The 12,358-nt window shown below is 41.4% G+C and overlaps 1 protein-coding gene across 6 annotated transcripts in view; it reads right to left on the bottom strand.

The window, feature by feature from the left end:
• The window catches only part of rerea (arginine-glutamic acid dipeptide (RE) repeats a), a 554,684-nt gene that overhangs the window by 188,465 nt on the left and 353,861 nt on the right, over positions 1 to 12,358 (bottom strand). For all 6 annotated transcript variants that reach the window (XM_078238699.1, XM_078238702.1, XM_078238703.1 and 3 more), the window contains 2 exons: positions 11,940 to 12,064; positions 8,894 to 8,993 (listed from right to left, as the gene is read on the bottom strand). In XM_078238699.1, the coding sequence (XP_078094825.1) occupies positions 8,894 to 8,993; positions 11,940 to 12,064 (225 nt within the window). The remainder of the gene's footprint in view (positions 1 to 8,893; positions 8,994 to 11,939; positions 12,065 to 12,358) is intronic.

Genomic DNA, 12,358 nt, shown 5'->3' with positions numbered 1-12,358 from the left:
GTGGCTAATCTGATGATCTCCCAAAGCTTTTCTAATGTCTATAACGTTCAAGTCAGGACAGTCAACAGACACCATTTGCCTGGACAAAAACAACTGCAACACCATAAAAAATAGGAGCAGGAGTGGGCCATTGAGCCCACACCACCATTCAATACAATCATGGCTGGTCTTGGAAACACCAGGCTGAAGTCCAACAGGTTTATTTGGTATCACGAACTTTGGGAGCACTGCTCTGACCTGATGAAGGAGCAGCACTCCGGAAGCTCGTGATACCAAGTAAAGCTGTTGGATTTTAACTTGGTGTTGTGAGACATCTTACTGTGCCACCCCAGTCCAACGCCAGCATCTCCACATCTTTGATTCCATGAGACCAAAAAACTACCTGCCCCAGCATTAACTGCACTCAATGATGGAACATTCCAAAGATTCACCACCCTTTGAGTGAAGTAACTTCTTCTCATCTCAGTCCTAAGGGGAAACAATATCTCAGTGTCTACCCTATCAAGCCCCTCCTGAATTTTATAGCTTTCAATGAAATTGTCTCTTATTCCTCTAAATTGCAGAGAACATAAATCCAATTTACTCAGCCTCTCAACATAAGATAACCCCCTCAATCGAGGGACCAATTTAGTGAAACTGCCCTGTACCGCCTCCAATGCAAGTACGTGGAAATTAAAATTGCATACACAATTCCAGATTTGGTCTCACCAAAACCCCTATACAATTGTAGCAAAACGTCTTTATTCCTATACTCCAATCCCCTGATAATAAAGACCAACATGTTATTTGCCTTCCTAATTGCTGGTTGCACCTACATGTTAACTTTCTGCGTTCCTTGTACAAGCATACCTTTGAACATCAACACCAACAAGGTTTCACAACTTTAAAAAATATCCTGCTTTTCTAATCTTACTAGCAAAGTGAATAACTTCACCCTTCCCTACATCATACTCCACCTGACATCTTGTTGCCCACTCACTTAACCCATCTGTATCTATTTGCAGTTTCTCTCTGTGTCCTCCCCACAGCTCACTTATCAGCCTAGCTTGATTTCATCAGCAAACTCAGATACGTTACTCTCCATCTCTTCATCCAAGTCATTAATATAGATTGTAAATAGCTGAGGTCCCAGCACTAATCCTTGTGGCACTCAACTATTCACTGCCTGCCAAATTGAAAAAGCTCCATTCATGCGTACTATGCTGTTAACCAATCTTCTATCCATGCTTACATATTATTCCCAACTCAATGAGCCCTTATCTTGCCTATTAACCTTTTGTGTGTCTCCTTATCCATTGCCTTTTGTAAATCCAGGTATACTACATCTGCTGTTCTGCTTTAACTCCCCTACTGGTTCCATCCTCAAAAAATTCTAATATATTTGTCAGACAGGATTTCCCTTCAGTAAAACCATGTTGACTAATTCTAATCATACTATGCTTTTATAAGTGCATTTTTAAGATTTTCTTAATTATGGTTTCCAACATTTTCCCAACAACTGATGTAGCTCCCAGTTTTCTCTCTCCCCGCTTGAACATACGAATTAAGAGGAATGGGCCACTCAGTCCCTTGAGCCTGCTCACCCATTCAATAACATCTTGGCTGATCCGATTGTAACCTCAACTCCACATTTCCCCTTACCCCCAATAACCTTTCATTCCATGCTTATCAAGAATCTATCTTTAAAAATACTCAAAAATTCTGCTTAAAGAACTTTTAATTTCATTTTTTTTAACTTCTTTTACCTGATTTGCTGCAACATTTTTTTGTTAAACTCTCTGTCCCTTCCTATCCCACTCTGCTTGCCTTCATCCACATTGCTATATTGTTCTGATGCCTGGATCTTTCTCTTTGGATAGATTTCTAAACCTCCCTTCAGCTTAACCCTTTCTTTTATCCCATCTCCTACCACCCCCCAGTCCTATTAGTTTAAAGTCCTGTCCACAGCCCTAGTTATAATGTTGGCCAGGACACTGGTCCCAATTCAGTTTGTGTGAAGCCCATCCCAATGGAATTATTCACTATTTCTTGAGTACGAATGTCAGTGCCCCATGAATTGAGGCTTCTTCCCACAGCCTCTTGCAGCCACCTATTTAATTCTCTAATCTGCTTGGCCCTATCCCAATTCATGCATGGTTCAGGTAACAACCCAGAGATGATTACCGTTGATGTTGTAATTTGAAGCCTAATTTCTCAAATTTTCTTAGCGGATCTTTCCTGGTTCCACCTAGTGGTCGATTCCCATGTGGGCCATAACTAGATCATCCATTCTCCAAGTTTCTCTCCAGCCATGAGATGTTTCTAACCTTGGCGCTAGGCAGGCAGCACAAGCATCTGAGCTCCCAGTCGCAGCTGCAGAAAACTGTCTCTACCCCCTGATTATACTGCCTCCTTTCAGTACCACATTCATCTACACTCCCCCCTGCCCCTACTTGAATGGCATCTTTCACCATTGTGCCATGGCCAGTCGGCTCATCCACCTTGCAGTCCTTCCCCTCATCCAAATGGCTAGCAGGCACCTGTCAGACAAAGTCAGGAGTTGAGGCTCCTCCATCACTTCATGCCGATTACCCATGCCTGCTTGACTCTCAGCCATATCCTGTCTCTGATCATTGGCTCATTTGCCTAATTGAAGGGACTTTCTGCCTCCTGGAACAAAGTGTCCAGGTAACTCCACTCTCCCATTCCCCCAATTCCTTGATGCCCTGCAATGTTCACAACTCAGACTCCAGTTCAGACACACTAAATTTGCTGATTGGTCAATTAGTTAATAATTTACACAGCCAAAATAATGGAAGGTTGTCTCTGAGCTAGGAGAATTCAAAGGAAGAAAACTCACCAACTACTGGAGGTTCAAACTAAGTAAAAATAGGAGCACCTCTTGCCCCCCCGTGCCGTATTTCCACGAGCCAACTTCACAAATATACACTCTGTCTACGTCTCTCACAGACCCTCTGATGAGTTACCAGTTAGCTCAACTTCCTGCTACAGTACTTAACATCTATCGAACAAACTACTTTCAGCTGTTTGACAGGGAAATGCCACTGCCAGGCAGCTTCCTGTATCAGAGCCTGATTCTTAATCTAAATTTAAACATGAGAAAACCTTATTAGAACTTACCGTGTGAACCGAATTCCCAAATACACATAGTGTGTCTAACTCTGGCATTGTCTCCGTTCCGTGCATCCCCTTACTCCATGAAGAGTAAAGAAGCTTGACACCATCCAGAACAGAATCATTTGTTTGAACTACCTTCTTCAGCAATGCTGCATTGTGATTGCATTATGTACAACCTGCAAGATGCGTTGTAGCAACTCAGTCAGGTTACTTCAATAGAACCCATCTACCGTCCAATCCCCTGAGATAAACAAAGCAATATTTTGGGAGCACATTCAAATCACACATCTGGCTTAAATTTATATTGCTTCTTCTACTTTGCTGTTCACCTAACATCTTGACTATTTTTTATCATCATCACAAGCACTGTAGTGGTTCAAGCAGAAGCCCCAAAACCACCTTCTCAAGGAAATTGGGAATGGACAATAAGTGCAGCATTGCCCCCATTCCAAGAACAATCAATAACAACAATGCACATAGAATAGAATATTTTCATAGCCAAAGTATGTCCCAATCTCAATATCCCAATATTTATGAAACGTTTAACATTTCCTTACTTTCCTAAGAATGCTTAGATGAACAGAGTAACATCCAGGGCTGGGAATTATAGAAGTCCCACTCTACTAGTGAGAGTATGGTGGAGTGCAACCATCTTAATGGTTGCTATTTCTATCACAATTTCTGGGACAGAGTCATCTGCAGGATCTAGGCAGGCAGCCATGCATGTAAGGGTGCATTAAATGTGCCTCTTCATCCCCAACCAATCTGCCATTTGATGACATAGCAAGGGGTCCAATACAGGATAAAGAAGGGATGTGTCATCGGAAAACATGTCTTGGTTTGCAGGCTTTTCTTGGTAAATTAAAGCAGCACAATTCTGATCGGGTAAGCTTCTTACTGGAGAATTTCAACGATAGCCCTTAGAAAGAAAGGAAAATCTTGGAAGAAAATTTTACTTTTTATTCAATGTATTCATGCCAAACTATTCTCCAAACTGAAATCGGACAAATAGGTTCAATGGGTAAGAAACGTGGTACACATATCAAATTAATTTTTAAAGACATAGATCTTATTTCTTCTCCCCAACCCGAGTCCTGGTTTCCTTGAATCACATGCTACCCAGGACTAAGAAAATTCCACTGACTACCACTTCTACTGCTCAAGGCAGCTGTTCAGAAGTACTCTGTGACTTGAAGCCAATTCTCCAATTCAACATTAAATTGATGAGATATGTATGGTGGCTAGAAGTGGCTCAGTGGTTAGCACTACTGCCTCACAGCGCCAGGGACCCAGGTTCGATTCCCGACTTGGGTCACTGTCTGTGCGGAGTCTGCACGTTCGTCCTGTGTCTGTGCAGGTTTCCTCCGAGTGCTCTGGTTTCTTTCTACAGTCCAAAGATGTGTATGTTAGGTGGATTGGTCATGCTAAATTCTCCCTCAGTGTACCCGAACAGGCGCCAGAGTGTGGTGGCTAGGGGATTTTCACACTAACTTCACTGCAGTGTTAATGTAAGCCTACTTGTGACATTAATAATAAATAAACTTCAAACTTTAGAATGCTGATTAGGTAAAAAAAAAATTCTTAAAATATCAAACATTTGTTCTCATTTAATTGTTCCTATTCGTGGCTAATTTACAGGGTTTCTACTAAATATATTATATAAAATAAATATCACAGCAAAAAGAGGAAGAAAGCTCCTACGAACCGCAACATAACACAGCTACCAAACTCAAAATAGGAGCTGCAGTTTATTCAACATCTTAGCCTCTGCTGACAATTTGCTTTTGGTTTATAATGAAACAGAGTAAAGGTTAAGGATGAATATTTGAATACACAAAGATATGGGCCAGAATTTTCCAGCTGTTCACGCCCCACCGCTGCTGCGAGCGAGGATGGAGAATTTGGTGCTCGGCCAAATCTTCGTTCACTGCAGCAAGGCCAACCAGAAACCGCTGGCAGGAACTGCCAGAAAATTCCGCCCATGATTTTTTAAAAGATCCTTTAATACGTTTGATTTAGACACTCAAGACAGAATTTTACCACCTTGCCCGCCTGAGGCTAACGGAGAATGCCGTTCTGCGAGCCCCGCCCGCCCCGGAATCGGCATTCTCTGTTGGCCGCGGACGAGCTCTTACGAGCCTCAGGCGGGCAAGGTGGTAAAATTCTGGCATCAGTGGCACACAGGGTCTGGATTTAGCAAACTAAACTGAAAACGAACATGTCATGACAGCAGAAATTCCTGATTTCAGCCTTTCTGCCTCAAAGAAGCTTTGAGATATGGCAAGACACACCTCCAAAGGGGAAAGAAAGGCAAATCCATGTAATTCTTAAACTCATCTCAGCTCGCAGAATATTGAATACAGGCTACATGAATGTCTTTTTATCTAAGGAAAGGGGCACGTGACTCAAAAAGAAAATACATTTTCCTCCCAAGCGATGACAGAACCTGTCCATTTTTAAAATAACATTTTTTTAAACAAGAGACTGAAGAATTCAGCTTATGCATTTTTATTATGTGCATCCATACGAAGTTCAAGAACCACTTAGTCTTTCCAGAGGTTCATTGGTCAACACCGCACTGTTCGCCCTAGAGACATAATCAGTAATGATGAAAATTACATTTGAATTCAATTTCAAACTACTCTGCAAAAAAAAAAGCATATGTATGGAATGCATGGGAAATATTGGCAGCCTGTGCAGCTCAGTTTTATTTACAGTGCAGACCAAGTTACCGTATATTTTGTGAACAACAGACACTATAAATATTTTTATGCCTGAACAAGAAGAGCAGGAAATTGCCTTTATAAGACCATGAGCCATAGGAGCAGAATTAGGTCATTTGGCCCATTGAGTCTGCTCCACTGTTCGATCATGTCTGATATATGTTTCTCAACCCCCATTCTCCCGCTTTTCCCCCCATAACCTTTGATCCCTTTACCAATCAGCAACCTATCTATCTCTGTCTTAGATATGCTCGACGACCTTCTGTGGCAATGAATTCCACAGATTCACCACCCTCTGGCTCATCTCAGTACTAAAGGGTCGTCCCTTTACTCTGAGTCTGTGCCCTTGGATCCTAGTCGCTCTTCCTAATGGAAACATTTCTCCTGTCCACTTTATCCAAGCCTTTCATTACTCTGTAATTTGTGATAAAGCTCTTATTGCTAAGAATGCCAAGGACTTATAAATTACTTGCATCTTGTATCTTCTAATGAGCGCACAGTGTATCACCATCCAGTGCATGAACAAGTGTTAAAGACTGAATTTGAAAGGCTTTCTCAGACATAAATGTTACGTGCAGTGATATTTTAAAAACTGACTTTAAAAAAGAAGCAAGCATAAACACAAAAGTCAGAGTGGATTTGAGAAGGTTTAGCGGTGGAAAGCATTTACCTTTTGACAGGAAAGTGCGCCTGGAAATGGATCGATGTAGGGCAATGAAACAAGAACTGTTGTCAGACACGTACAGAACAGATTTTAGTACCTGACAGATTATAGCCAAGTAGAAGTTTAAATAGAGAAAACTAGAAGTCAATGCAAATGCAATAAAGCCACCACTTAAGACAGAGATTGAGCCCATTAAAGCTTGCACTTTTTCTTTTAGAGTCAAAGCCATCTCTAATGTGACCCATCTTCAGATTATTAAAACAACCAGAATTGGATTTTTTCAATACTGGATACTTGCACTCATATTTTCAATTCAATTTTCCTCGTTACATTTTTGCCCCTGCATCTTTCCCAATTGAGAATACACTCCCTGCCAATTCCCTCTTCAGCCAGAGTAGACTGCAGTGTCGTTTTCTTTCTCTCTCTTCCCTGTGAAAATGTACTGCCACGCGACACTTGACAGAAAAACCGAGATGAAGAATTCCCTGAGTAGGCAGTCACTGGAATGACCACACCGATCCTTCCAGCCTTTGATGTACAACAATAGTATACATTTTGCGCACACTTAGACTGAAGGAGGCAATATAATTCAGTTTCCATTGCACGGTGAAAAAAAAACCAATTTAGACTGGCTTTCCTGAGTTTGCACACTGGCAGCAACATTTATTTAGGGGAGAAAAAAAAGGGAATTTATAAATTATTTATGAATAAAGGTGCCTTTTTTTTTGCATTCCTTTTTAAGAGCATTTTTGGCCAGGTCAGCAGTTGCTGCCCATTTCATTATGGAACCTTAAAATCTAACTGGGTGACGATTTTCATCAGGGTACTAGAATGAGCTTAATAAGTAGGGAGTAATAGTTTTTCAAATATATATGCTCAAGGAATGAATCATCCGTAAAAATGTAACAGTTTTAACATGATACAATTTTCATGCTTGTATTGGGACTCTGGGTTCAAATGTAATCAGCTATAATCCTAAAGTATCCATTATCTTTCTTTTTCCCTTGCCAGCAAACCCTGTTCACCAAGAACTCCAGCTAAATATAAATGAATTGATCCAATGTATCTTCTCCAATTACAGCAGTTTGAATTTTTGTCACATAAATCGCGATTGGGAGAATACGTTTATTATATTTCAAAATGCAGCTGAATGACATTTCTCATTTTCTGTCCCTCACAGCTATCCTTCACAATTAACATTAAATCCCATTGCTTTCTGCCGCAGTCTGCCATTACATAAATAAAACATTGCAGTGGTGAACTGCCAGCTTTGATTTATACATTGTGCTGCAGTGAAATTGATGAAGTTTTCATCATACTTCCATAACTTTGGATGAATTAGCAACGTACATCATAGTGCCTACACAGAAATGCAGTAGCAGCATTGCTATCAATAGTTAAAGGTGTTTATTAAAAAAAACTATATATATATATATATATATATTACTGATGGTTTTAATATCTGTTATGGTATAACAGAAATTAAGTGGTCGGGACATTAAATGGCCTATATTTTCCATGTCCTTTAAATCATAGAAATCATTGAAACCCTACAGCACAGAAAGAGGCCATTCGGCCCATCGAGTCTGCACCGACCACAATCCCACCCAGGCCCTACCCCCATATCCCTACATATTTACCCACTAATCCCTCTAACCTACGCATCTCAGGACACTAACGGCAATTTTAGCATGGCCAATCAACCTAACCCGCACATCTTTGGACTGTGGGAGGAAACCGGAGCACCCGGAGGAAACCCACGCAGACACGAGGAGAATGTGCAAATTCCACACAGACAGTGACCCAAGCCGGGAATCGAACCCAGGTCCCTGGAGCTGTGAATCAGCAGTGCTAACCACTGTGCTACCGTGCCGATTAAAATCCAGAGCCAACATTTTATTCAGTACTTAACTTCCATGACTTCCCACCTTGTACTGGAAAACATAACCATCTAAGTCCTGATCTCAAATAGGTGGCCATCAACGCTATTAAACTGCCCAATTTTAACGCCAATATTTAAACCTTTAAGTAGCAAAGCTTTCAACAACACTCATATTACATTAATGTACAATTTTGTTTAAGATACAACAGCATCATAAAGCACTCGTACAATATTCAAAAATAACCAGGACAAAAATCCAGTCACTCAAATTTCTATTTTAATGGGCATTCAATTATATTTATATTGAATTGAACAGGTTAAAAGCTCTGTGTGCATTTTTTAGTAGAAGCAAATGCAAAGGTCTGAAGTAGCACCATTTCAATTTTATAACATATTTGCTAATAAATTAGATCATTGCTTCCGACAAGAATTAAAACTAGGACCCAGAATCGAGAGCGCTAATCACTCCTGCAACACAGTAAAATGTCCAACACATAGGAAACTTACAGTATTTAATGCATTTACTGTAGTGTCATCACGAGATGCTGCAAGACAGCCATCTTCTGTAGATCCACCATCACACATCCCTGCAAAGGCAGCCATACTCCTGCAGGGAAATACATTTATTCTGAATGCAAAACAATCACCAAAATAGGAAATAAATACATTCCAAATGCTGCAAAGATTTTCTGATACATTTAACAGTCGTTCTAATTTTCAGCTTACTGTGGGTTATTTCTACCACATCGATACAAAGCCAGCAGCCTATATTTATACAGCACTTTTAACATAATGAAGCATCTCAAGGCAATTCACAGGAACAAAGCACAGTGACATTGAGCCACATAAGGATATACTATGCCAGATGGACAAAAGCTTGCTCAAACAAGTAGGTTTTAAGGAGCGCTTTAAAGGGGAAACCAAAGGTAATGAGGCGAGGAGGTATCGGGAAGATATTTGAGAGCTTGGGCCAAGGCAACTGAAGGCACGACCACCCACGGGACAATTAAAAATTATATCAGGGAAAGTTTTCCATTTCACAATTAGTCAGCATCGGAATAATTTGGCAACAGCATTTTATCAACATAACTGAAAGAACAACTTCTTACACAGCTGTGGAAAACTCACAAACTCAATACAGCATTATGCAGAAGTATTTTAAATCTCACAGTATGTTCACTACTATAATTAACCAACTGAGTAGGGACTAATTTAGCATTTTGAAAGCAAAACAATGACAAGAAGCAATACAAGTGGTTTTATATTTCAAGCTGCTTCTAACCAAACCATAGTCCATCAGCGGAATTTTCCCATCCCGCCCACCATGGGAATCGGGGCAGACCACGCAAAGATCCATTGACCCCTGGTGTTGGGGCGAGTGCAGCCGGAAAATCCCGCCCCACATCTTTCTCCTTCCTTTGGAGACTCCAAAGTTTGAGACCATTCCTGACACAAGGGCCAGAATTTCCCGGCCATTCACACCCCGACGCTGCTGCAAGCGGGGACGGAGAAATCTGGCGTTCAGCCACATCTCCGTTCACTGCAGCAGGGCCAGAGAATCCCACAGGTGTGAACAGCTGGAAAATTCCGGCCATGGTATCGGCAGGGCACAAATTGCCAAGTCTCCATTAATGCCATTTTTAAACCCTGGCACTAGATGCCCAGTAGGAATTTTGATTGAGTCAATTATTTTTTGTCTCATCACTTCTCTCTACGGGTAAGTGTTGGGATCCACTTGGTGCCTAACCATCCATTTGAGATTTGGAATCATTGTATGTGGAACTGTCTTATAATTTTGTTTCTTTCTCACTCCTTTCTTGAAGAATCAAATTCTACTGTGCTAATGCTCTTCCAAGAACCATAAGTGGTTCACACTGCACGAGCATTAAACCTAACTGCCCATTCTTCATGTGTTAATTAAAAAGAAAACATCAGTAGATTATTTTACCATGGATTGCGCCACCTCAAGGGTCAATGAATTGAGATTAAACACAAGAACCCTCTTCCTCCCAGGCCCAGGAGCCCTGAAGCTAACTGTAGCTCCCCAACTATCTGCCTAACAGATCAGCAAACGCAGGACAGAACAGGGGTTGACTCCGGAACCTTCCCATCTGTATTATTCAGTTCCACACTGAGTGGTACATTTGCCAAATAAGCCCTGTTGTGCCAAAATAGCTTTCTCTAAAGACACTCCCCCGTCCCCTGAGCCCGTCTATTTCAGATTCCGATGACCAAATGTTTGGCCTTTTTTGGAGTGCATTTATCATTTATAATTCCCACTGTAAACGCTACTTCCTGCTTACCTAAACATAGTAAGAAGTCTCACAACACCAGGTAGCCACGTTCTGATAGCCAAGTTCCGCACACATGAGGACGGCCTAAACCGGGATGTTGGATTTATGTCACATTATCAGTAACCCCCACAGCTTTCCCCCTGATCTTGCAGAATCTTACTAGCTGTTCTGTCTGGAGACAATACACATCTCTTTAACCTGTGTTTAATGTTCCCTCCACCCACATTATCTGGCTGGCTGTAGAGATTTGCATTCTAATTAGTATTCTGTAACTTGATTTCTGTGTCTCTGTGCACTGTTGGAGAACAGATTTTCACTCCATCTGACGAAGGGGCAGCGCTCCGAAAGCTTATGGTATTTGCTACCAAATAAACCTGTTGGACTTTAACCTGGTGTTGTGAGACTTCTTACTGTGCTTACCCCAGTCCAACGCCGGCATCTCCACATCATAACCATAAAGCTGGATCAGTCTGTCAATTGTGGACACAATTGGTAGACTGATCCAGCTTTATGGTTATCCACTAATTCTGTACAATGGGGCAGATTCTCCTTTATTCTGCAAGATGGAAGCAGTCCAGTTCTGCAGAGTGTTGAATGTAATTCTCTGACTGATGTCTTTCGTGTGTTTAGTTGTGGATGGACATGGGCTGAAGTCAAGACCACTTTTCCTGCTCATTTTCTGTTGATGGAATACTTGAGTGGCATGGCGGCACAGTGGTTAACACTGCTGCCTCACAGCGCTAGGGTCCCGGGTTCAATTCTAGCCTTGAGTCACTGTCTGTGTGGAGTTTGCGCATTCTCCCTGTGTCTGCGTGGGTTTCCTCCGGATGCTCCGGTTTCCTCCCACAGTCCAAAGATGTGCGGGTTAGGTGGATTGGCCATGCTAAATTGACGCTAGTGTCAGGGGAATTAGCAGGGTTAATGTGTGGGGTTCTGGGGATAAGGCATGGGGGGGGATTGTAGTCGGTACAGACTCGATGGGCTGAATGGGCTGCTTCTGCAATGTAGGGATTCTACGTTCTACAAGGTAGGGGAGAGTTTGGGGGGGAAAGAGACATGCCCCAAAACTGCATAGGTACGGAAAAACAGCTTTTTGAAAGTGCAAAATTTGACGAACCAACTGTTCAATCCGTATTTATCAAAATGTAATTATCAAATATTTATATTTTCCTCGCATACATTTAAAATAAAAGGCATCAAAGCATCTGGAAATTTTGAAAGTAATGACTGAAGGGATCAGACTATTGGCATGTTCTTACCTGGCTGCTCTCAGGTACATCAGAAGATCACAATCATTGACACCTGGTGTCCAGACCAGTTCTTCATGTTCAGTCACCATCTCACCCGTGGACAAGGGAAGAGGTTTCAATTCGGGAAGTTTAGCCTAAAAAAAAGCATTTAAATATAATTATAATTCAACAAAAAGGATGATTTATCCCTGTAGGACGTGGTTTAGAACAGAGACAATTTAAACTTAAGAACCTCTTCGGAACAAATATAAACAGACATGGAAGGAACCAAGGCTGCACGAAAATAAGATTATCAATTCACAAAGTAATTATGGATGAGGAAGATCATTTGGTTCATCTTGATTCATTCATTCAGAAAGAACATAAAGTGCCCTCAGTGGACCATCCATTTTGCTCTTAAATAGTTCCAAGATTTTTACCTCAACCAG

The sequence above is a fragment of the Mustelus asterias genome, chromosome 22 (assembly GCF_964213995.1).
Source record: "Mustelus asterias chromosome 22, sMusAst1.hap1.1, whole genome shotgun sequence".
Taxonomy (NCBI): Eukaryota; Metazoa; Chordata; class Chondrichthyes; order Carcharhiniformes; family Triakidae; genus Mustelus; species Mustelus asterias.
This window is presented reverse-complemented; position numbering and strand designations above follow the sequence as displayed.